This window comes from Sprattus sprattus (genome assembly GCF_963457725.1).
Source record: "Sprattus sprattus genome assembly, chromosome: 3".
Classification (NCBI taxonomy): domain Eukaryota; kingdom Metazoa; phylum Chordata; class Actinopteri; order Clupeiformes; family Clupeidae; genus Sprattus; species Sprattus sprattus.
In genome coordinates, this window is record NC_137922.1 from 39,433,306 (window position 1) to 39,460,646 (window position 27,341).

General features: G+C 44.0%; 1 protein-coding gene across 1 annotated transcript; it reads left to right on the forward strand.

Moving 5' to 3' along the window:
- The first annotated feature begins 1,590 nt into the window (after positions 1 to 1,590).
- cpped1 (calcineurin-like phosphoesterase domain containing 1) lies at positions 1,591 to 24,430 on the forward strand. The gene is made up of 4 exons (XM_080834723.1): positions 1,591 to 1,739; positions 6,540 to 6,758; positions 14,594 to 15,016; positions 23,709 to 24,430. Exons 1-4 carry the CDS (start codon positions 1,676 to 1,678, stop codon positions 23,930 to 23,932), a joined length of 930 nt encoding a protein of 309 aa, XP_080690849.1. The 5' UTR covers positions 1,591 to 1,675; the 3' UTR covers positions 23,933 to 24,430.
- Positions 24,431 to 27,341: the final 2,911 nt, after the last annotated feature.

Consider the following 27,341-nt stretch of genomic DNA (forward strand, 5'->3'; position numbering starts at 1 on the left):
TTAGTCCATTGGCTGAGCATGTGTTTTAGCCACGACTCTGCATTTTTGACCATGCAGTGACACTGCATCTCTGACCCTCATGGTTGAATGGTAAGTAGCTAAATCCCATAGTTTTTATATAAATGTGTTCCAAAGTCTGAAAATCGACGTGTAACCTTAAGAATTGTCACTACCGAAACGCATGTTTTCTTCAATTAAGTAAACCTTTTTGGGTTTCATGGAAAATCTTATGTTTGTATGTGTGTTCACCTCTTCAAAGATGTGTTTGCATGCCGTGTGCTTGTTAGAATTCTTTATTTATGCTTAAAGTTAGCTAGAATTGTCACTACCGAAACAGTCACTACCGAAACACATGGTAGTGACCTGATGATTTCAGTAGTGACAAAATGAAATGGTAAGTAGTTCAATCCCATAATTTTTAAATAAATGTGTTGTGTGGACTAAAGGGCGGCCCAGAGCACCTTTTGGAAGATTTTGGGAGAGAAATGAACATCCATCCAACAGTGCAGTCACTACCGAAACACTGGATGTCACTACCGAAACAGTGCAGCACTACCGAAACACAGGATGTTTTGTAAAAAATTAAGTATATTGAGTAATCAACTAAAATGTTATGATACTGATTGGATTAATGTATGTTCAATTTCATCAATCAACAACTCTGGAATCAATATGATCAGTATTTTGCATTTTACAAAGAAATATTGCACTTAGATTTTGATGAATTGTATAAATTGAACTTGAACATTTGGTAAAAAATTCATTTTTATGGATTTCATTTTGAAAACCTTCAAGAAATATTTGTAAAAATACTCTTCAGAGAAGGGAAGGAAACACAATCTGAACAGGTCAATAATAATACTTTTTTTACTATAGTAAATGTGATGTTTCGGTAGTGACAATTTTTGGAAGAGGAAAAACATTCCAACACATTCTGAAAATACAATATAAAAATGGACTGTTCTTTTACTAGATAAGTGTACTTTAGATATGGTACATTATACATACGGACAAAGTTTTGGGAGTAAAACATACAAAAAATCAAAATATTTCTGACCTGTCTTTGCACCAATTCGGTAGAATGGCCCATAAAGGACACCCAGTGTAAGTGTTATAAACATAACCCAAACGTCTTTACACTCAAGGCAGCCCCAAGAGGCACATATGCTTGTGCGCAAGGGATGCTACTCAATAGGTATTGTAAAATAGGCTTCCTCTTTGCAGCCATGTTCACACTAAAATGAACTGTGTCTAATTGAAGCGTAGGCCTATTCGGCATACGCAAATAAAGTCCTCCTTGATGGCAAGGTATTTTTTGGTGCATAGCAAAGCCTAGTTAGAAAAATCACAATACCTTAACTACCAAAAACAGCCTGCTTTCTGACTTATTTGGCCATTTGTTGGCTGATAACGAAAATGTTGAAAGTTCAGAATGGGGTTACTGAGACTGACGGGAAAGCGCACAGGCGCTTGACCAAAAGTTAATACAGGACGTTGTATCGCAAACAGAGCGATGGATTAGCTGGACAGTCGTAACTAGTTGATCGCCGATGTAATCTATTGAAAATAGCGTTAGGTTAAAGTTCGCCAACCACAATGGCACGCCTGTAGTGGAAAGGTTAGACCGCACACGGTTTCATTAAAGGGTTGTCGTTATCAACGGGTACTTGACAGAATGGCTGCGGGCGAAGAAATATTTCTGAGAGCCAAAGAACGGACGTTTGTGGGATTGACAGAAGGTATCACGTTAGCTAGCTTATACAAGCCGGCCCGGCAGAGCTGCCTTTTGTTGTTGTAACATCCATTGACAGTGAAATTGATGTAACGTAAGCAATGTAAAACTGATAACTAACATTATCTTTCAGTTAATACCATGTCGAAGTCACTGCACTGTCGGCTACCGACATCAAGATATTCCGCTTCGCTTACTAGTTGCAGAGGACGACTGACCACAACTTACTCTGCTGTTAATTCGCAAGCTAACGTCAACATTACCTAACAAACTTTAAAGATCCTCTTGGCCGCCCATAGAATGCCGGGCAAACAGTAAATGGCGAGTTTGCAACGATGTACTAGCAATGACATTGAAATTAGAAGACTTACTAGCCGGAATGGCATCATTTTGTTGAAACGACACGAGTTTGTTCTGTAAATAGGCTGTTGTGGACTGCTGCTGATTTGATTGACAAAAGTGCACTTTTGTGCATCATGTAGCTTATGCCCATGGATTGCTGCGCTGCCATGAGTATCGTAGCATGCCATTCATCTGTATGACAACAAATATCTATTACCTTTAATGTCACGCAGTAAATTAATCAGTAAACTCATTGTACTAACATTCGAGCAACGGTTTGAGTGAAGTGAATGGAAGACTGTAATTGTAGAGCAACAGGCTACAAGAAACCAATCTAAAATTGATGGAATGTTTCATTTCAAATGAAATTTTGGAAACTGAAAACCTCTGCAGATTGCACTGTAGTGCTCGAGTCACAGATATGCCGTATCCTGCAGAAAGCTCAGCTTGAAATCAGTATTTGTGATATTTGTAAGTGTTGTTTGACTGCCTCAACCACCTCAGATATCGCTGTTTTTTGTCAATTCGACTCGGACTGCGGCCTCAGATAGCGCGTGCGTGAGCGCGTATTTGTCAGCTGTCATGGAAGCTTTGTCTGCTCGTTTCAGTTCATGTTTTTAAAGTTGTCTGAAAATAGTTTAGTGTTTGTCTTGAGGAGGAAACGTAGCCTGGATACTAGCCCGAACCCCGCCCACAAAATGTTTGGTCAGGGAAGTTCGGTCTGGCTCTATGCAGTCGGGGAGAGAGTATCAGAAGTCAGGATTCTGTCGTACCAATCAAATTGTCAGGGCAGGCTTTATACGATGATGGACAGATGACCAACCAACGCTTGAGTTGATTAGGTAGATAGATTAGAAATCGTTCCAAGATGGCGGCGTCTTGGGAGCCTGTTAATGGGACATATTTTATGTGATTTAAGCTATCTACACAACTTTTTTTATGTCTACATTGACTCTGTTAGTTGTGTATGTGCAACACGAATGTTGCCGAGGATTGTAGGTCTTAACTGAAGTGCTCTAGACCATTATTGATAGGTTATTGCTAACGCTTAGACAAAAAATCCATTGAAACACATAGTAGCTAGCTAGCCTTGCTGCTAATAAGTACGTGAGCAGGCATATCTCACAGATATTGACAGCGCATTCATTTTGAAAGCGGAACAGAGAAACGAGATCAAGGCATTTGTCGATCGAAAATATGTTTTTGCCGTCCTTCCTACGGGATCCAGTATAAGTTTTAATGTATCAGATGGTCATACTATGTTGCTCTGATTGGTTGTAGGTATCCAATTGAGCGAAGAGGCATTTTTTTTCCTGGTTTGTTGAAACACGCCCCATAATCACAGCCCAATAGGTCAGTATCAGACTCATATTCTGACTAGAATTATGAGTATGACATCGTCAGGCTAGAGGAAACGCACACTTGCACAAGTTTTAGAGGGCATTTCTAAGCATATTCCGAAGCCCCGATGAGTTTGTTCATGTTTCAGAAAATCAAAGTATCGGTAACATTTTCAGCGCTCATACCATGTTTCAAGTTTTTTTCATGTGCCTCAGCCCGCCGATTGGTCATTGGTAGCTCCAGCTTATTCTGGTAGCAAAGCCATTGGGTGGTTGGAGTAAAATCCTCCTGAAGAAGCCAATACAATTTAATAGAGCTGACCTCTTTAGAGGAAAAAAAGTGGTGAAGACAATGCAGCTATATCGCAACTAATTTCTTTGGATAGCTTAGTAGAGGTTGGTTATAATTGTTTTCAAATTTAATTTAATGAACAGACATTTAGTTTCATAACGACTCAATGATGGGAAGTATCATTCTATCAGGGTCGGACCTGGAACAAAATTTGGCCCTGGCAATATGCATCTGGACCGGCACAATTTGGACCTAACATAATTACCGCAATATCAGGCTATTTAGAACATAAGTTAAGCAAAATATATGAAATTGGCAGTTCCGCTGTTATTTCGGAACCATGGAGAGCGCTGTTTGTTGTACGTAGGGGGCATACCATTACCAAGTACCATTGGTATTTAAAGAACAAATCAAACTAGTTTGGTAGCTAGACTTTTAATTTCATCACTGCAGCTAATGTTAACGTTTTGCCGGCATCTGTAACGTTACTTTTGGAAAAGAATTTGCATTTTACAGCATCAGCCTCTTTTTTTATTCTCTCTCTCTAACCTTTTCCGCTCCACCTTTTCTCTTTTGGGGACTTTTATCCATTTGTATTTTCAATTGCTATCTTCATAAAAGCTTCCTTCTGTCTTGATTTGATTATTTCCCGCCTGACCTCTGACATTACACAGATGGACGGATCCGCTTGAAGGGTAGTATAGGTAGCCTGTGTAGGTAGTCTGTTTGACAGTGTGACCTCCAGTCAGATGGGCTGTTCCAAAAAGAAATGGGCTGCAGCTGACAGGTTAATACTTATAGCCTGTCCGAGCCTTGTTGCTATGCATTCATTTTAGTTTACACATCACAAAAGTTTACAGCTGATTTTCTCTTCAAATGACAACTCAATGTTCTGTTAAGATGATGACACCTTGACACATTTTTGCTAATTTCCTTTGATTGACTGCACCTAATTAAATAAATTACCACCTTTTTAACAGATGATTAGCTGTAGATTTATCAAATAATTGTTCATTTTTTGAACAACTGAACTCATTTTGTGGTAAATGTCCCAAATAAAGATATTGTTAACTAGGGGTGGAACTGGCAAAAAAAAAAATGTCTGTTGCTACATAGGGCTGGTTTTATATAGCAGCTTTCCATATTTAGAGAGATGTTTAAAAGGGTCTAAACAGTGTATCCAGATTCCCCTGCTTTCAAATAAAATGGATGTAATATATTTCTGCCCACTGGTTGACATTTTGGTGCTCATCCAAGTTTGCCATTGTAAAAAATGGAAAGCTAGACAAATGCTTAGCAAGCTCTGGTAGGTGTATACCCCTGCCACTGCTATGTCTTCTCAATCACTGATAAATTATGTTTCCATGAGTACGTTGTGTTCCCATAACCCTAATTGTTGCTCTGAACCCCATTACTAAAGTTTAAGGAAAGAAGAACTACTGAACAAAACATGAGTTTTTATCAGAATTAGGCAGGGCACTTTAAAAGGTGCTGAATAACAGAACTGTCCTGGGAGAAACAGGATGTCTGATCACCCTACTCTAACGAGGGAACACAACTTTACAAATAGAGAATCACTGGGAACACATTGTGAAAACCTCTAAAGACAGGGCCAAGGGCTTTATTTTTATTTGAGGCACAAATGGGGTACATGGTTGTTGCTTTAACAGTGATAAAATCGATGTAACAACATGAGTTTGCAGTTTGCACAACATAACAGAGGATGTTTTATTCTGACATTTTTTCTCTCGCGCAGGATTATGGAAGCCTACTGCTCTGCAACATCAATTCTCAAAATAGGTTAGAACTCTATGGCCAAATGACACTGCCAAAGGTTATCAAATAGATTGTTATTGTCAGTCATTTCAAACTGATTAATACAAATACCTAACTCTAAGGAGTTTCAGAACATTGAGGGACTACGAGTGAGTCCTGGATTCCTCTCATCAGGCTAGAGGAATACCTCGGCCTGTTTTTACTTGGTAAATGAGGAAACTCCAGTTTTAGCACAGCGTGTAGCACAACAAGGATTTACAAGTTTCTTGTACAGAAGTGTTTCTTTCATTTGTCTGCTCCATTCTGATCGGCGCAGACCAAAAGAGGAGAATTCCACTGAACCACAGACAGAATGCCTGATACAGCGCACATTGGAAAAAAGGCTTTCCTTTCATCCAATCCGCCGCTGCTAGTGAAATAGGCTCCTTAAATGATGATGGCAAAGAGCAAAGTCGAGAACTTGTAATGGCATTCCCAGTAGGAGGATTCACTCCTCTTTTCTTCTCTTCCTGCAGTTTTGATGTGCGAGGGGAAGAAATTACCATGAATCCAGCAGGGAAAAAGATACATAAAGATGCATGGGTAATGCCTTGTATGCCGAAGGAAGAAAGAGAACAGAAACAAAAGTAGCGTGGCTGAGCGGCTGGGTCATGGTGCGTTTGCCTGGTCCTCTGTGGCCTGTTTTTGTTGTTTGTGCTTGCACGGCCAGTGGAACCGAAGGCACTGTGTGAACTCTGAGGGAACGTTGGCGGAACATGTGTGTTTTTGCATACAGCAAGGGGGGAAACACATGCATGTCAGTGTGTTGTTGCGGTCCCTCTCACATCCCTCTTGTCACACGCTTGTCTGACAGATAACACCAGGTTGGCTTGTCCTCAATCAGACTCCCGACTTTGATGAAATATTTAGAGTGGTGTGATTTAGGGATGGGTTGCATAAGAGCGACGGGATTTCTGCACGGAGCACTTTGTTAGGCATATGTTGACTGTAGTGGGGAAAGCTACGATATATCAGGGAAACAACTGAGAAGGATTTCCCCTTGTTTTGCCCTCCGCAGATGCTGAGAGAGAGTGGCGTGGCCCCTTCTTCTTCATCGTGGGGGCTGACCCCCAGCTAGGCCTCATGAAGGCCTGGAGGACTGGGGACCGCAGCGGGGGAGGGGACGAGTGGGCAGAGGAAGTCCAGCTCACCAAGACGGCTGTCCAGGCCATCAACAAATTGAGCCCCAGGCCTCGCTTCACGATACTGTGTGGGGACCTCGTCCATGCAATGCCAGGTAAGATTACAAAATACCAGACCTTTGGAGGATGCTGATTGCTAGTTCACAGGTCTGATGTATTTCAAGCTTGTATGAACCATGCAGAACATTAACTGTTGAATTGGAAATGCTGCACAACTGGCTCTGTGGTACAATGCTTTTTCATGTTGTAAATGATTAAAAATATAAAAAAGAATATTACATGTTAGGGAATTTTCAAGTTACCCAATGTTTGTAATGTATTAGTGTCTGTCCTGGTGTAGATTATGACGTATGAATAATACATATATTATAAATAATATAATAAAATGCAGTAAATCCTCTAAGGAACTAATTTTACTAAATTTCAATGAATTATTAATTTGGATTAAAACAGAATGTTTTTTTCACAGAGCTCTCAGTAATGAAATTCTAAAATTTTAAAGTGATATTGTGTGTAAACTGGTGGTAATGATGTGGTCTCACAATCCATCCCACCTCTGATTGTGTTTTTTCGATGGCTTCGCTACATAGATTCAGTCTAAATTCTGTGAACATGTGCCACTGTTGAGTTCCTTTTGGCTATTTGCCGAGTCTTCCATCTTTGTGAACTCACTTACTCAAACTAAAGACTCAGGATTGGTCACAGGTTCCCTGAAATGGGGCTTTGTTTCTGCACTAAGGGGTAGTTGGATCCAGCTTATCTGGACCAAGTGACTGCCTTCCTCATCTATTCCTGTGTCTACTGGAGCCTGGAGAGATAGCATGCCATAAATGTCTTTTTAAATTTTGTCCATGATAGAGAATCTTCCTTTCACCTGAAGACATATTCTTCAAGTTCCACGTAGCCCAAAAAGAGAGACAAAAAGAAATAACCTGTCAGGCAACTCCTGAAGAACTGGAACATTGTCCCCTGAGCCCGTCCTCATTTATCCAGCTGTTCCAGGGCATCATAATCGTGTAGGCAACCCCGTTGCCAAAAAGACATCTGCAGAGTGATTTTCAAGTCTTTGCGCAAGAGCGAGCGAGTGATGGAATCTCTGGGTCTGCACTCTTCGCTGGCCTGTCATCCCTCATTATGGGCCGTGACTGTTTCCCGCCGTCTCCTCCGTGTCTTTTACAGCGGTAAAACAAGAGGGGGATGGCAAGTGCCACAGGGCGCCGCTGAGTGGTGGCTGAACGTTTCTCCCCCTCCGAACAATCTGATAACGATGTCAGGAGGGTGCCAGCACCTGTGGACTCAATAGACACACCAGACAACAGCGAGACACGGGAGAGCTTCGGGAGGACGGCGGCGGAAGTGCTGCTGGGAGTTCGCAGAGGTCAGTTTCCAGAGGGGCAATTTCAGTTGGCTTCTCCGGCAGGAGATGGGCTCGTCCTTGTAGCTTAGGTGCCAAAGACCTGGAGAAATCGAACCCCAGTGGCAAGATGGGCTCGCGGATTACAGCCATCGTGCAGTGTGACCGCATTCTGCATGTCAGCTTGATGTCTTTCGCTGTACCTGGCCCCACACTACATGCTGGTGTTTCTCTCCCTCTGTTGATTTGCTAAGCTGGCGTACCATTTTCTTTGTGTGGTTCTGGTCTGAGAGGCCCTGCTGGGGACAGGGGTTGTCATGGCGCATGACATGTGCCATTGTTTTTAATTTGTGTAAACTTTAGACCCTGTGGGTAGAAGCCCAGTCAGACAGGGTGCTAGTGTCCTAACGTAATGCCACACAGCTTAGTAGTCGGAGCGCCGTCACTCCTGTCTAGTAGCGATCACAACATCTGCTGAGAATGTAGCATCGTGGGTATTTTGTGTATTTTGGATTAAACCATGAGCACTGAGGGGCCATACGAGCTCGATAGAGTGTGTGTGTGTGTGTGTGTGTGTGCCCGTGCCCTGCTTGTGGGCGTGTGTGCTTCCAGTAGTGCATTTGAAGCTGCGAGTGTGTTGTAATAGCTGACGTCTTGTGTGTATATCATTTACAGAAACAGAAGCAGTTTTTTCAGCTGTAACAACAATGTGTCAAATTCAATCCATATATTATTTCTCAGAAATCTTATCTAGAATATCGTTCGCATATCGCAGATGTTGATGAGGGAAACACATCCACTTGGTAAGCATAAACAAATATATTCATCCATTTTCCATACGTGTTTGCTTAATGGGAAAGCAGGACAGACACCCTGGGGTGTCATTCCTTCTCTGATTGAGCGTTTTGCCTTCGGTGCTGCTCCGTGCTGAAGGGAGTAATTTATAGGTTGCGGGCGGCGACAAAGCGTCCTGTAAAAGCACAGCGCTGCTTTTTTTCCAGGAGGTTCTGAGACCTTTAAACGGCCCAGTGTCAGCTCTCATTACTGTCAGGCCAGAGCGGCGGGCACAGAGTGCCAAACGCATTACACGCCAGGTCCGTCACACTCAAACACACACACACACACAGATTCACTCATCCACTCACACACACATGCTGTCCCACACATATCTGCATGGACGTCTTACGTGTTAAATGCCTCCCTTATATCACAAATACACACAAGCTCGCTTACACACACACATACACACACACACACACACACACACACACACACACACACACACACACACACAGAGCTCCGGGCTCCGGGCTCCTTGCACCTAAACACCCGTATCATCAGCCCTTCCCCTGACATTTCCCCTAAACTGTTTGTTTTGAGGAAGCGTGGATCTTGGCCCTGAGGAAGTTGTCTGTCATTTGTTTGGCACAGAGCAGAGAGACAGTCTGTGTCTCTAGCGTTTGGATCTCTGTCTGTGTGTGTCACTCTTTGTCCTTGTCCCCACCTCTCCATCAGTGTGTGTGTGTGTGTGTGTCTGTTTGTGAATGTCTGTGTGTGTGTGTGTGTGTGTGTGTGTGTGTGTGTGTGTGTGTGTGTCTGGTTTCTTGCTCTTTTTTTACTTATGTCTGGGACTCTCTCTCTCTCTTCATATCTGTCTCGCTCCCTCTCTCTACTCTGTTTTGCGCTCTCTCTCAGCCACCCACTTACCTCCCCTTCTATCAAGCCTGCACAGTACACACTCTTCTATCAAGCCTGCACAGTACACACCCTTCTATCAAGCCTGCACAGTACACACTCTTCTATCAAGCCTGCGCAGTACACACTCTTCTGTTCTGCTGGGACTTCCCAAGCTTGTCGATACAGCCTTCCTAATCATCAAAGATGCATATAGATTTTTTTCTTTCTGTACATCATTTATTTTGTGCAAAACAAAACTATCGTCTCTTTCGACAAAGCCGGGACTTATATTAAAATGGATTTACAGCAATTTGCCTGACAGATACCAAAGTCCTGTCATGCCTCGTCCCCTGGCCGTCCTCAGCGTGAATGTGTGAAGGGTTGGGAAAGGAGCCCTTGGTGTGAAAAGGCGGGTAATAATTGGGTCATGAGGGACACAGTGTGATGGCATCCCACTCTCCAGCCCTGAGCCGTCAGATCGATGTTTAGAATCTCTCATCGCCTCGTTTACCCACGTCCTGAAAGACTTAACGGAAACGTATCAGGGCTAGCGGTGTGTCTGTGTGTCCCCTTCCCCTGTACCTCACTCCCACCCCACACACACACACCCGACACACACACCCCATGCACCCTCATCCCACAAGCGGTAATTGACAGACCGCTCGTTGGCGACGCGGGACAGGAGAATCCCCCCTGAGAGGCCTGAAGTCTGGGGGACACTTTCACGGCCGATGATGATGATGTGGTGGTGGCAGCAGGAGGGGTGTGTGTTGTGTGTGTGTGTGTGTGTGTGTGTGTGTGTGTGTGTGTGTGTCTGTGTGTCTCTGTGTCTGTGAGTGTGTATCTGTGTGTGTGTGTTTGTGAGTGTGTGTGTGTGTGTGTGTGTGTGGAGGAGGAGGAGAGGGTGATTAAATTAATAACGCAGTGGACCTGATGCTCTACTAATGAGGCCCTACAAAGAGATTGCCTCAGATGCTGATGGGGCTTTAGTGTGTGTGTGTGCCAAAATGCCAAAAAGGACGTTTGATTAGCCCTCCAAAAAACAAATAATTTGCATATCTGCTTTTGTGCTTTACGTCCACAGGAAGCCAAACCAATACAACATAGGAGACAACACAACTACTTGTAGATTTATTTCTAAATAAGAAGATCAACATACCTAAACAATACAAAATAGCTGGAATGGTAGGCTTACACAGCATACGTAGCCTCTATCAACCAAAATCCGAAGTATTTCCAAACAGGGCTTTTTAGATAGTGTGCAGGGCTGTGACCTCTCTGCCATCGTTACAACAGAGTTTTTTAACTCATTTTAGCTTGGCCTACATTTACATTTTCAATCAGTGAAGGTGACGTTATGTGACTCCTGTCCGTAATGCAGTGCATTCAGTGCTGCAGTCCAGGCATTAACTTGGCACACAGATAGCGACAGTAGTACTGCTTTTTATCCGAATGTTGTTCGTTTTACGATTCGATTATATAATCTAATTTAGAAAATGTGTTGACAGCCTAGTGTATGTGTGTGTGTGTGTGTGTGTGTGTGTGTGTTTGTGTGTGTGTGTGTGTGTGTGTGTGTGTTTTGATGAAGATGGCTTTGCATGTTTATGTAAAAACAGAGATTTGTGTGGTAGCTTCAGGATGTGGATGAAGTGGTGTTTGTGTGTGTGTGCGTGTGTGTGTGTGTGTGTGTGTGTGTTTGTGTGGATGAAACATGCTTGAGTGTCTGTTTGTGTGTGTTTTCCTGGGTAAGTGCGTGTGTGTAAGTGTTTCTCTATGTGTCTCCTGTCACTTGAAGGAGATGAGAAGGTTCTTCACCGACTTCCCATCCCTGGCGCCTGATGTGTTTGCGCTTCAGTGCCCGTTGAGAGGCTATGAAAGAGAGAAAAGTGCTCAGTGGTGCATTGACTGAGAGGACTACGGGGAAATCAGCTGGGAGAAAGGCACCCCCTCTGTGTGCTTATCTGAAAGGGATGTGGATCGGCCCAGTTTTTTAATGGGCTGCTATGGGCTTTGGTGCCGCCAACGAGACCTGTTGTTTTTGCTGTTGCTGCTGCTGTTGTTGTTGAGGGAGAACAGGCTGTACCCCAGCCCTGGCAAACAGGAGGAGGGGGGGGGCTCTCCCTTCACTGGTCAGACAGGAAATCACACGTGGATGCTCGTCAGGTTGTGAGGCCAGCCTTCAGTCTGTCAGCTAAGATGATTCACTTACTAACACATCTGGGGAATATAGTCATGGGGTGTCATTCGGTAGCAGAACTGCTCCAGGATCAGGCTGTTGCTCTCACTGCCTCGGCTTCACTCATTATTAATTGAAAGGCAGCATTGATCCTTGGTCAGCCGATATACCTCAGTCTTGCTTGGTTGCTCCTCTTGAAGTTTCAGGCTTGAGTTCTATAAATGGGTGCATTTCAATTCTGCTCCATCCTAATAATTGCCAGTGGAGGATAATGGCAAATAACATGTCATATACAGTTACTTAGAACAGTGACTCTTCAACCCCTTTTGTGTATAATAAAGTAGAGATCTCCTGTATGTAGCCCTCCCACGCTATCAGCCCAGTGTTTTATCAGTCTGCAGCGGCCCTGCCAGCCTAATTAACTACTGGGTAGGCAAAATTGACATAGAGGTAATGTTAGGAGGCCCGGCCTCCAGAGAGTATTCAGACTCTTCCTGAGCGCAAAAGCTCATTGCTTTGAAGTCATGATTGGGTGTATTCACGTGTAGCCCACAGTCTAATTAGTACCGACTGAAATATGTATGTATGAAAAGTATGACAAAAACAGTGTAGAATGCCGTATTTTCACAGGCCCTTCACATTAATCTTTGTGTGAGTGTTCCATTATACCATCTTGAGCTCTCGTATAATAAGCAATGTTTACAGTACCTGGCAGACAGCCATTTCCGTGTGTGTGTGTGTGTGTGTGTGTGTGTGGGTGTGTGTGTGCGTGTGTTTCTGTGTATATATACATGTGCCTGCAAGTGTGTGTGTTTCTGTTTCTGTGTATGTTTGCGACTGCAACTGATGATTTCCAGGAAGCCTCGGCAGGGTGTGTTCTCTCCGTGATCACCCGCATCCTCAAGTGCTCTTATCGCTCTGTCGTTCTGGTCTCCTCCGTTGAATCTACCCCGGCAACATGAGCAAGGCGCCCCGCCTGTCGCCCCGCCTGTCGCCCCGCCTGTCGCCCCGCCTGTCGCCATGCCTGTCGCCCAGGCCTCGTTCTGCGGTTCAAAATACCACGAGCTGCGGTTCACTTGGGCCCAAGGGAGATGCACAAAGATTGTGTTTGCTCGCTGTTGTTATATTTACATAAGTAGAATAGGGTTTTTCTTTGAAAGTGGCGCCTCGGCTGTCTCCTGCTTTGTCTTTGATGGTGGAGTTGACCTGTGGTAAATATAGTATATTTATGCAGGCAAATGCGTGGTGAGACCACAAATAAATAAACAAATAGACTCTGTAGGCTTCTTGTTGGCAGCTGGAAGCAAATTGATTGTTGTGATGTTTAATTCGCTTGTCCTCTGCGTTTGTAATTTGATAGTTATTATATTTAATTGGATTCCTTTCTTGTTTGTGTTTATTTATAAAAATGCTCTCTGTGAAGCGCATGGGGTCCACAGCAAGGTGTTCTCGCTGAAAATGGATGCAAGGCGTCCCGGGAGGAGCAGGTAGAGCACGAGACCAAAATGGCAGATGTTCTGTCACAGCAAATTTATAGATGATCCTCCCACGGCGCCCGCTGGGACTCAAACTTGTCGATAAAATTAGCCAAGTGATGTTTTAGCATCGGCCCAGATGCAGAGGTGTGTGTGTGCTTAGAAAGCAGCAGCCCTAGTGCGCGCACGGCTTGAGCCCTGATTGCAGCGCTCATTAAGTGAGCCACTGACAGCGGTTGTGTTTTTCAATGTCGAAGGTGAAATGGCTGAAATGATGTCCCTACGCTCCAGAAACTGGTCTTTCCACTCTCCTAGTGTGTGAGCTGTGGTACGTGAGGTGAAAACCTTCAGAGTTTGCTGTGCACCATGCCCTTTCCTTCTTCGTAATAACTACTTATTATTCATAATATCATGTATGTGTGAGGCAGATGGCAGGAATAGAACAACTATTTACTTTGGCAGTATGTGCGCTTAATTAACACCTTTGTTTAACAATTAACATTAGTCATCATTTTCAGTGTTTTGAAAGATTTATTTCAGTTTTTTTTTTTTATTATCATGCTTAATTACCTATAAACCTGTCATGTCCTAAATCAAAGACACACACACATACCAGGAACCCTCTCTCTCTGACACTCCCACGGTGTAAGCTGGAACACGTGTGATTACCCCTTGCTCTGCTAGGCTTTGCATGTGTCAATCACTGCGGCATCAAAGATGAGGCAGCCAGTCTCTGTGAAGGTAGGGGAAACGAGGTATGGTCCACTGCTGACTCCTATATTCCTATATCAAAGGAGGGAAAAAAAAGTCTTTGAGTGCAAGGTTCATGTACGCTGTTAAACCGTGAAATACATCACAGAGGTTAAACCACACGTGAAAGGTTAAACAGGATAGCCCTCAGGCATCTAGAAACATCCAGCGCTATCTCCCTGCTGTCGCTCATGTGTCTTTGATTTCTGGGCTCTTTGTTCAAGCCTCTGCTGTCCATTAAAGGTACAGTCCATGATTCTGGCATGAGGTTTTTGATATTTGAGCTCCTCAGTCAATCAAATTATACCCCTCCCTTTTGTGCTCCTGAAGCAACATGTTGACTGGCTGGCAAGGTGCATGGCTTGGTCTGAAGGACAAGAGTCTTTTGAGCGCACATTCTAGACTGACAACTTGAGGAACATGAGGAGAACGCTGAATGTGACAAAGTCTAATGGGTTTTGATCAAGGACTTTCCACTGGGTTTCTCTTCTGCTCCAGGTACACCGTTTCGAGCGGGACAGGAGCGGGACCTGAAAAACGCCCTGCGGGAAACCGACCCCGGCATCCCGCTGGTGTTTGTCAGCGGCAACCACGACCTGGGCAACGCGCCCACGCCTGAAACGGTGGCCGAGTACTGCTGCGAGTGGGGCGACGACTACTTCGACTTCTGGGTGGGCGGCATGCGTTGCCTAGTGCTCAACTCGCAGCTCTTCTTCGACGCCACGGGCTGCCCGAGCCTCCGCGACGCCCAGGAGGCCTGGCTGGAGGAACAGCTTCAGAGCGAGGCCCGCCAGCCCTCGCGCCACCTCCTGGTCTTCCAGCACATTCCTCTCTACCTGCGGCGGCCCGACGAGGAGGACGACTACTTCAACCTGCAGACAGCCGTCAGGGAGAGCCTCATCAAGAGGTTCAAGAAAGCAGGTAGGGCCACAAACATTCCTTCTCAAATTCTTTCTCTCTATTTGTGGTCATTTGAATGCATCTGTATGTACTCTGTCAAGGCCATGGAGAGAGACAGGTAAGGACAAGAAAAAGAGAGTGGGTGTGGAATCGAGAAAATAGTCTTCTTGTGGAACATACCTGTTTTGCCACAAACTCAACCTTATCCATGATCTAAAGAATCAGAATCAGAAAGGTTTTTACTGCCAAGTATGTTTACACCTAGCAAGAATTTTCTGTGGTACATTGGTGCAAACAATAAACTTACCCAATAAACAATACACATATTAAGTACTTTTTCAAACATTACATAGGAAAAACAATATATAAAGCAGACCACTACCATGAAAACACATACGGTGTGCAAGCTTCATGAGTTAATGCTATTCCATAAAGAGAAGAAAACCTTAGAAGCTTATAAGAAAATAAGAGCTTCTTAAGCTCGTAAATTCACTCTACAATATGTTGTTACTGATATTGTTTAGGCCTCAGCTCTTCGCCTTTCTTGCAGAATCTGTACCGCTCCTTTCGTTTCGGCACACGTGGACCTGTCCCAAATGGGAACCTTTTGATCATTGCCACACTTCACAAGCCTGTTCCAGTGTGTTCTCGCACGCGCATCTTCAAAGCCTCACTCGCACCCTTCCTCTTTCAGGGAGCGGGAGTGAGCGTGACTGCAACACTCTCCTCTTCTTGGAAATCTTCACCAAAGAAGTGAAGAAGGAGAGCCTCATGGGGCAGATGCTCATAGCTTAATCCCAGATCCACTAGCACGTCCATCAGGAAGCTTGCTTTAGAATGCTAATAATATACATGTTTGGCTTGATAGCTGCCCGAGGGATGTCTTGAGCAGAGATCGTGTGAGCGACGTCCGCTGACATGGCCTAAATGGAGGAGGTGGTGGGACGCTGAGCTGTGTGTGATGTAGGGGAGAAATAAGGCTGGTTTAAATCTCCTGGAGTGCAGAAGTAGGGTGAGTGACTGCTGTCAATCATCCCCATGGGCTCCTACCAAACTTTGTTTGGACAACATCAGTTTGTGGATGTTGTATTAAATCTAACTAGCCAGCAGGAAATAAATGGAAGTCCACAAACTGGGTAGAAAATCGTGTTGCTCTTTACTAGCAGAATCTCTCGTCATTAGTCAGGCTCTCGCAATACAGGCAACCTTTGGTCTTTTACAAGTGCACTATGGAAAACATAGTAACTCGCAAACGTACTGTTTAAACTAACTGAATTATCAAAACAGCAGTATTAATGAAACAATCAAATCACATCAAATAAAGCAATTATGCATATTTAAATACATTGAAACAAATTCCTTTTGGCAACACTTAAATTAACTTCAGTTGTCAGATAATTAACTGAACGTCCTTCAAATGTAAACTATAAACATAAAGTTACAACAGTGGAAGCCCTTCAGTGCGTGACTCTCCAAACACTCCACTCCAAAACCACTGATTGACCATGGGGGTTTGTTTTAGGCCCAATCATAACATTGCGTCTACACCTATATCTTTGCCCACTGTACCCCCTGGAAAGGCTTTAGTACATCAGCACCTTGGCATGGACTGGCCTGAAGGGCTCCTGCTGAGCATGAGACTATTGCCTTCATGTTAATGAGCTGCTGATTACCGTCACATCAAACATACAGGCCTACATTGTAGTCTTAGAATGTATAGGCCCTGGGTCTTTATATCGTGCATGTAGCTTTTGAATAATGCCAACAGAACTTGGAACGTGATGTGATGGGTGGTGAAGGGGAGATTTTTGTGGCAAGGCATGGGCTGTCAACGTGATCTCTCCATTACCACACAGACCCCTCTTCTCTCTCTTTATCTCTATCTCTCTCTCCCCTGCTCTTGCTCATCCATACACATGTTCACATGCTCCGCTATCAATCACTGACTACTGCGATATGGAAAGTATGCTCGGCAAAGCATCAATTATTGATCAAAAGCCGCATCCACTGGTGTTTAATTTAGCGAGACGCAACGTATATACATGCGCACACCGTGAACACACACACACACTCACTCTCTCTCTCTCTCTCTCACACAAACAAACACACTCTCTCTCTCACAAACACACGCATGCACATATGCGTTTACCCTGTCCTTAACCCCCACCATCTCTAATGAGTTTTTCCCCCCATTCTCTAAGGGTGAGGTGTTGGGGGGGGGGGGGGTGTTTCTTGGCCCCTTGGCTCCAGTGGAGATGAAAGGTGTTGCGTGTGTGAGAGCTTGAGCTCAGGACTTCTACTGAGATCTGATCTGTCTGTCTCTCTCCTCCACCTCCTCACATCCTCACATCCTCAGGGCCTTTAAACTTATGCTGATAACATGCCTGCACCAGCACGTTTTCGTATCTTTGGTCCCCCAAATCCATGTGACAAGGATCAAGGGGCCTCCGTTCTTTTTTCCATGTAATATATATATATATATATATATATATATATATATATCTTTTAAACCAAGTGTGTTTTCAGATCAAACTAACCTGTGAAAGTGTACAGTGTCCTAGTTCTTGAGCTTCTTCCTCTCTTTCTCTCGATATCAATGTGGGTGTGTGTGCCTGTTACAGTAGGCGTGTGTGTGTGTGTGTGTGTGTGTGTGTGTGTGTGTGTTTTGAAGCATTTTAGACGCATGCGTGCATGTTTGTGTGACACCTCCAACTCTGCACTTTAGTTTTGGTTACAGCTTTACTGTTTCAATTTCATGGCAGATTTCATGATGGCCAGAGGAGCTGTCAAAATCACACAAAGGGAAAAAAAGAGAGTGAGAGAGAGAAAGAGATATGGAGAGTCAGGGACAGAGAGCAAGAGAGAGAAAGACAGAAAGAGAGAGAAAAGGGGGGAATTTGTGGGACAAAATAAGCTGGTTTCCTCATTCATCTCCAGAGGGCTTCAGTAGAAACAGGAGAACATGGCCTCCCGGCGAGGCAGCGCCAGCAAACTCATTTCCCCCCAGTCTCCCAGAAAAGCCTCAGATCTAATATAATGCAGCAAATTTTATTCCTATGATTTAAGCCATATTTTCTACAGAGCGACCTAGGCTGAGAGACTCTCATATATTCTGAAGCGTTGTGTGTCTCCCCCACCCCCGTCCCCCCCACCCTGGGTTAGGTGCTGATTGTGATGGCTCTGTGCTAACACTGGGCACACCACAGGGCCTGTCATTCAGAATCATTAAGGTGATGCATTGCCCCCAGTGGCTCTGATAGTGAATCCTTTATAATCTTTTATCAAGCCCCACGTCATGGCTTGATTAAAAGAAATCCAAAGGATATATTTGAATTGGAGACACACACACAAAAGCTTGCATGCAGTCATGATCTCTCACACATATGTATACACACGCATACATGCCATAAATGCATACTCTGACTCCTTTCTCCCTACCCATTTGTCCATCCAGATTATGAAAATACTCATGAAATGACGCCCTTGAGGACATGTGGGCATGCTGGGTAGAAAATATCTACTAGAAAACAAAGCCTTTCACAGAACAAAAGAAGCGTGTGAACAGAACAGGAAAAGGGCGAAAGCTAGAAAAACAAGAAAAAAAAGACAGTCCTGCTAAAATGATTTAAAAAAATAAAAAAGGTGTGATGTGGTCTTTTCAAGTTTTCAATAAATTCATTCTGGGGGAAGAAATATACAATGGGCCGTAAAAAAAAGTACATTCTGTCCTCTGTCCTCTGTCCACGTTTATTTTTCACATTCCCTCTTTCTCCATTGTAAGAACCTAACTCAGTGTTCTCTCACTCGTGTTCCCGTGAAGAGGCCATGAGCATTCATACGGTGAGTCACTGGTGCTCCACTGGTAGAACCTCTCTTAAACTCTTTCTTTTTACCTAATCAATGACATAAAAGTCCGCTTTCATTAATTAGTTATCCTAATCATATTCTTAAACTCGTGTCTCTATCAGCTTTTCTTGAGTTTGATGTTTAAGTCCTTTTTTTGATAAATATGTAAGAAGTGTGAGAGGATTGATGTTATTATCCCCTCCTGTGTATACTTTAATGTTACTGTACACCATTTTGTCTGCATATAACCTTAAGGAGGAGCTATCTCTTTGTACCAGCCCTAAGAAGGCGATGATACAGTTAGACTTTATGACGTTGTATAGTGCCCCTCGACATATCTCCACAAACATTTAACTGTATTATGTATTATACAGTCAACTGCGGTATATGCCTTTAATGATAAATTAACTTGTTTACTTGTCAGTTGGTTTAATCTGGGACCAATCTCTACGGTTAGAATTCCTCTGGAGTCGTCTTGAGAGAGGAATAATTTAACACCTGTACCTCAGCATGTAAGGCCACGCTCTTCAAAGGGCATTTCAAATTCCCCCACGCCCTCTGGCGCAAACTTGTTCTTCACTAATTAACAACGATAAGCTAAGTGTACTCTCGCCACTATCTCAAGTGGCCTTGGGCTTTAATTCGCAGCCAGCTCATGTAAATCGGCGTAGGCCTCAGTCGACGAGGGGAGCATTTGTCATCTGCCGAGACTCGCAGATAAGCCGTCATGAACCGCATTGTTTTACCAAGGGAATGACGAATGGTAGCGCGCCATAGACTGGCGATGGAGACGATAATGTGATTGAGTGTGTGTTGAGTCTCGCATTGTTGGGAGCTCGCCAAGTGTCCTCGGGCATTCATATGTTCACAGGCTTTCTGGGGTCACGGGGCCTTATCAGGGGTGGTCATTAGTGCGTCGCGAGTTCATTTTCATGTGTTTTTTATGCATAGCTGTACACACACAAAATCCCATGTCTTTGAGGCTTTGTAGAAGATGTGCATACGGAGAGCATTATGCAGGTCATTCAAACCGTGTGCAACAATTTGCAATGATTGACTTTTCCGTGTCTAATTTGGCCAGACTTCTAGGTGTCTGTATGAACACACATAGTCTTCCACATCCATGCACTTCGTTCAAGCACCAGGGATGGATAGAGAGTAATAAACGTGTGATATATGAGACGCATAATCTGTGTGTGTCGCTCAGAAGCTCATTCTCTCCCCTGTCATGCAAATTATCTGAGGGCAGGGCACAATCTGTGATTAATTACTCGCTATGGTTTAATGACATCTTCACCACGTACACACACTCTCTCTCACACACACACACACACACACACACAGAGGCACACACACTCTTAATATCCCCATAATGTAAGCCTCATGTTCAATTTTGAGTTGTTTTGAGAGAGAGAGAGAGAGAGAGAGAGAGAGAGAGAGAGAGGGCTCAGGGATTTGCGTCGCCCAAATCTGGCAGCACTGCCTCTTGTTTGCATAACGGTGTCAGAAACACTGGAGCTGTTTCAGCGCTCCCTCCAAAAAATCTGTGACTGGGACCTGGCCTACCTCACGCAGTTAGGCTTAAACCCGTTTTCATCACTTTGTCATCGCAATCATAAATATTTTTCCGGATTTGATCACTTCCCCAGGCAAACTTTGCCTCGCTCAGCTGTGATGCATTTTTTTCCAATATTCTTATTTCACTGCAGTAATGGATTCAGTCATCTAGCTGGCAGTTAAATTGTCTTCTCTCTCCGAAAGACGCATCCAAGAGGTATGAAATTATAAGCAGGGAGACTGGCTTGCTCTTGTGCTCTGTATCTGCGGTGCTCAGCAGATTGGGTAAGCCTACATAATGCAGAAGCAACAACAAAGAAATCACCAGCACTTAACAAGCGGAGGAGGGCCGAGTGAAAAAAAACAGAGGCCCCGTATGAAACTGAATTCAGCTTTGTCATTGTCTCTTTGTTGCAGGAGAAGAGTAGATTATGTGAATTCTGATTGGATCCAGGTTCTTTCATTGCCATGGATACCAAATTGATGCCTGACCACCTAACCATTGTACAATCAGCAGAGGAGAAAGTAATATCGGCCGTGACTGTCGTGCAGTGTGTTTTTAAAGTTGTTTTGTTCTTATTAGTTTGCTTTGAAAAGGAGTCCCTTTCATGTGCTTTTTCGAGTGCTTTTGTGGAGATGCACAAAACCCCAAATTGTTTAACAATCTGTCCTTTTACTCACGCATTCGCTTTTTTTTTTTTTTTTTTTACTTTTCTGTGCATGAGAGTTGGCTGTTTACTAAACCTTGGTTACCAAAATGAACAGTAAATAAACAGTAAACAGACAATTAGCATTGATTCACTTCACTATCAAAATACACAGTTAAAGGTGATTGAAGGTGAGGGAGACACTGCCAGTTCTTGTCAGATATGTGTGTGTGTGTGTGTGTGTGTGTGTGTGTGTGTGCGTGTGCGTGTGCGTGTGCGTGTGCGTGTGGTCATTTGACCCTGTCTGAGGATGTGCAGGAATGTTGCCTAATTGCTAAAGTGTACTTGCCTGGTTTATTCAAAGCGTGCAGTCATTAGCTGCGCGCTGCATGCCTAATTATCCGATGTGGTGGTGCCGTGCAGAGGTAGTCCTCCGAGTAAACGACTTGTTTAAGAAGTACTTTGATTTTCTGGCCCCCTCTGCTGTTACACATCTGACTTCTCTCAATAATTGGGCTGTCTTTTTTTCCCATCCTCCACTTATGTCGTGCTTCAGTTGTTGATTTAAAAAAAAAATATCTTTCCTAAGGGGTGGTTGAGAGGTGATGATACTGTGGAGTTGCTTAAAAATGTGCATAAAATCATAGTGGTTCCCTTTGAAATAGTTGTTAATGCGATTATGCTTCGTCCTCCTGTGATTAGATAGTAATCCCCGGCTGCCTTGGCTCTGTTTGTTTGTTCTTGTCTAATTGTGGAACTATTGTGTAATTCCTTGAGGGTCAAGGTATCCGTGGTTAAATGCAACTACAAGGCTGACTTGCACATCCCCCTTCTCCACGGTGCTGTTGGATGGGCACATCTTAGGACATCTGAGGACTCCCTGATGAACAATTTCAGGAATTGTGAATTTTATAATTGTATGATAAATTGAGTTAAAAAAAAGTGTAATGTAAAGTGGTTTCAAAATGGAGTGGTTATGAACATTTCTGCCCTACAGTGGTCTGGTGTCTGCGCAAGAAGGCAGAAGCTCAACATCATTGGTAGCAGCCTCTGAACTGAGAATTTATTTCTCAGGGTTACAAGTCTTTACCTGTGAAAAATGAATAGAAACAGATTTCCCTGTGACTTTGACATTTTAATTACTATTGCATCCAAAAAATTGCTCTGAGTGCCTTTTTTTTGGGGTCCGTCCGTGAGCATCTCTCGTATAAAATGTAATGTGTCCCTCTTCCTCGGGGCATCACTCTTAATCAGGCCTTCCTTCTTGGAGGACCTTCTGTTGTGTGCTGTTTCAGAAGGAGGATTTTAGGTGGCATTAAAGATGTCTGTGTGGGGAAACTCCAGTCACCCTACAGTCTATTTCAGTCAGGGGCCCTGTGCGTACGAGTGAGATAATGTAAGATATTTTCACATCTCCGTGACAGCGTAATAGCTTAAATATGAATGCCTGTTGTTAGCCCCCCCCCCCCCCACTCCTAAAAGTGGGTTTCGCTCTCAGGCTCGAGGCTGGCTGTGTGGGCTGTGTGGAGGTGATCCGCCAGGAGCCTTGAATGAGCGGAACAATGGAGCCGTTCCCATGCCTTTTTGCTCAGAGACTGTGAGAACTCATTTTCACTTCTCGTTCCGTGCGACTTGTTGTTTGGCCGGCCACAGTTGTGCAATCATTTTTGCCCATCCTTGGACTCCTTAACAGCAACAAAGAGAAGGGAGGAGAAAAAAAGAGAGCGACAGAATAGTGCTCGAGGGGAAAGAGAGAGTGAGTGGAAGCCATTTCAATAATTACATCCATCACAGTGGAGAGTGAGAAAACAAAGATTCATGTGAGACGTGACAGAGTAAGCACTTACTCACACGTATACACACACACACCCACACACACAAATAAATACAATTAAATGAGAATTAAAAAAAAAACAAGGCCAAACCTATTCCTACTGCCACACATGGATCCTGAGTGATACCATTCATGCACAAAGAAAACTCATTTGAATTAGTTGGTTACAGTTGGGATGCACAGGATGATTTACATAACCTTTCCTTGCCACCCATTATAGCGGAATTACTTACAGTGCAGGATTGTTGCCTTTTTTTTTAAGTGGCATCCTATTTGGGACTTCTGAATTAAAAATGGCTTGGCACATTTGTCAGAATTCTGTCATATTGAGCTGCCGGCTGCCTCAGTACTTTCCTTATGATGGATAGTGGCTTCTTGGAAGCACAACAGCCTCCAATATACAAGTGTCCCTCATCACGTTTCCCATTGTGTGTTTTGACACGGCTTTGATTCTGATCACCAACCCACCCACTCAGTCCAAACTGTCTACAGTTTTTGTCCATATTATACAAATTTGAATTACAATGAGGGGTCATTCAAAATTGATGTCTACCGAAGATGGAATATGCTTCGACCTCTCGAGCACAGAGAACTGTTTAATATTGTAATATAAAAGTGTGTGTGTATATGTGTGTGCGAGAGAATATGCTCACACTGGCCCATTTCAATAGCATGTCAGCCTCCACACACACACTCCTCCTGAAAAGAGCACAGTCTCCCTCAGCAGCACTGACCCAAATGACAGTGTGAAGAACACGGCGCGTCAAGCCCGATCTGCCTAATGACAGTGTTATATCTTTTCTCCCCTCTTTCCCCTTGTTGTGTCAAGGCGTGAAGGCCGTCTTCTCCGGCCACTACCATCGCAACGCCGGGGGGTGCTTCGATGGCCTGGACATGGTGGTGAGCTCGGCCATTGGCTGCCAGCTGGGGGAGGACGCCCATGGAGTGAGGGTGGTGGTGGTGACCGCCGATCGGGTCGTCCATCGATACCACACTCTGGACCAGCTGAACGACAGGGGCATGGATGAGGATCTGAAGCAACTACTGGCCTGATCTACCTGAAGAGGACTGGAGAAAGCTCCATTTTATAGAAGCTCAGGGACCAAAAGAATTAACCCTAGTTACCTGAGTGGTTATTTTTATATCTTTGGTTTGACAGGATTAAGGAAGGCCTAGGATAATTGATTTGTTCTTTTTCAGTTTTTATTTTCTCTCTTTACCTCAGATTTTCTCTGAACAAATGTGGGTATTTCATGGGCTCCTCAATCTAAAAGGTTAGCATGACCGTATTCTTTGTTAACCTCATATACTCTATACTGCCATGAACAGACATCAAACTATTTGAGCGCTTGAGCGAAGAACATATAAACATATGACACTATAGCCCCAGAGTTAGTTAGGCTAGATATTCACTGAGAACAAACCTTTTTGGTTTTTGTTTTGTTTTTGTAATATAATTGCCAGTGTGTCATTTGAATGCACTGACTGTTTTTCGAGTTGGACGAGTTCACCCCTCGAGCATCTCTCTGCCCGCTCCACTCATCAGACCATAACAGGCAGGAACAGGAATGGGGGGGGGGGGGGGGGTACATCTCCATGGAAACCATTGAGAAACACAGCCGTGATGCAATGACCAGGGCTGAGAGGCATGTTTGGTGGGTGGATTATCAAAGACACTCGCGCTGATCTCATTTCACACGTTTAGTTTTGGCCTCCCTTTTCAGAGGCACTGTATTTCCATTGGGTGGGGGTAGGGGGTGGGGGGTTGGGGGGCCAACTGTGATGACAGTGATGTGGCGAGGAAATATCCAAGTGCTCGTCAGTCTCCCCTCCTGTGACGTGACGTTTCAAGTCTTATTTTCCTCATGGCTTCATTTAGGCTGATATGACTCAGTGTTGTCACACATTAGGACCGAACCATTTTATCCTTTACATATGGACTATTTCCTGTCCAAAGTCACCCTAAACAACGTACAGTTCTTCATGTGAGTTTCATCCTGGATAAATCTGTATTTTTAATTACTAATTTAATTACCAAACAATGGCATTATTATAGCTTGGATTTTTTTTTTTTTTTGAATGACCAAATGCAAGCATCTACTGTGTGAATTTCATTTGAACTTTATAAAGAAGTAATAAATATTATTACAAAAATGTTGTGTTGCACCAGTTGAATAAAGTCGACTACTGAGCATTTGTTTGCAGTTAGAGAGAACCATAGGGTATTTTAACAGACCCTTTTGAAGCGGGCTACAGCTATTTTTGAACCATCCATCACCATCTTCATCTGCGGATGATTATCACATCAGGCCCTGATGTTTCCACCCGTTTGCCTGTGACGCAGAGGAGTGTTAGCCTGTAGTGCTCTTTCAGGTTTCTGAACCCAGGAGCCCGGCGGATCACACTCAAATCCTCCCCAGTGGCCCCCGGATGAGAGCCAGCTGTTGCTGGATCGATGTGAGCTGCTCTTACCGCAGCTCTTCGCGGCTACTGATGCCCTGTCAGTGGACGTCATTTGCGGGTGTAACACTTTCAGCTGCTGAGGCTGCCACTTGCTTTGCCCAGATCGCCAGGAGAGGGGAGAGTGGGGGGCGCTGTGTGTGTGTGTGTGTGTGTGGGGTGGCTGACAATGTGTCACATGGGGCTTGCCTGTAAGTGCTGAAAAACTGATTCAGAGAACAGGCTGTCCCATCGCCACCACCACCACGTCCCCTCGTTTCACCACATTCAGTCTCAGGGGCGCCATGTCTGACATTAGTGCCTTTCCTGGTTGAGGAGAGTGAGTGAGTGAGAGAGCAAGAGCAAGACATCAACAGGGACAATTTAGCCAGTTTGTTCCTCGAGCTCGGCTAGTCTGCTGGGTGTTCCAGCCCTCTTTTGAGCTTGCCAAGCTGACACAATTTGAACATTTCACATCATCCACTTGGCACGCTTCGGTAACCAGATGTCCTCAGAGTTCGTTGTGGAAAAGGAGGTAAATAAGAGGGGAATGTTAGGCTGGGGCCCGTTGGAAGGGCGGAATTGGTTTACAGAAGGTTGGGCAGGAGTAAAATAAATAGAATTAGACGATCTTCTGCATGACTGGTCTCGTCTAGTTTGCTCAATACTCTCGGCTGTATTGATGGGCTTTTTTTTATGACGGCCTTTGGGAGAGAGTCTCTATTGAAAAATCTATCACCAGTATCTGTATCTCGGTTGTTGTGAACACAAATTGACCCAATTAAATTATACGGTGTTCAGCTTCAATGATTGAAGGTTTAACTCAAAGCTCCTGTCAAAGACACTGGCACAAGAAGTTCCAATTTGTGCTCCCCGCACAGAAACGGAACTGAGTCTCACTTCCCTCTCACACCCACAGGACCACATTGAGGAAACAAAACAAACCAAAACTATTATAAAGCTATTATAAGGCTATCAAACACATGTCTGCTGTTGCATACCCTTTGTCATCATAATGCATTATTAGAATTGGTTGGAGCATAAAGACCCATATGAGGAAAGTATGAGGACTGAACTTATGAGTACTTTGGTAACTTTGGAGAACTTCTCTAAAATCATTAGAACTATCATCAGACTGGTTCAAGAACTGTGAATCCCAGTGCATTCATCACAGACAACAATCCCACCGCCCACTCACAACTCCCACCAGAGAAGGAGGGTTCTGGAAATTGTCTTTGGGCTCTTATCTATCAGGGTCATCACTATCACTATCAGGGTCTTCTTCATTATTATTTTGTCCAAGATTGAGATGTTTGTCAGGCTCTTCTAACCAACATAGTTATTCCACATAGGATGAACAAAGCCTTGTCTGCTGGAAAACAAATACACAACACAAATGCTTGACATAAGAAAGTGCCCTTCCTGACTAGTCAGTGGGTATAAGAGAAAGTGACACCTATTCATGATACTTATCTAAGCAGGCGAAAGGCTTCAACTCCTCAGTCTCCCAAACCAATAAATGAAAAGCAAAAACAGTGTCATTCCTTCTCTGTAAATGTTTGCTGTAACAACCTACAGCCAAGAGAACTGTTCAAAAGAGCAAACACATAACCTTAGTCCCGTGGCAAGGGAGTCAAATGCACTGGCATAAATGATAATTCAAACAGAATGAACAACCAACTGGGTTGTAACAGTGCATGACGAAAAGACACCCTTTAAACCAATTTGGACTGTAGCTTCAATGGTTGCTCTGGTTACCCCTATGGATTGCATACTGCCTTCCCCACTGTTAACAGTGCTGTAATTAGGAAGTAAATAATGATGAGTCTGGCACTCTGACTCATAATGGCTCATGACGTCAGGAGCAGGTCTAAAGTAAGAGCCAGTTGGTGAATGGTTTGAATGGTGTTTAGCTCACACACACATGCGTAAATACACACTCACACCTACACAATAGTTCTCATACGACCGGAACACGTATATGTGTCTCGTTCAGAGGGCAGAGGTATTGGCTGTGCACTTA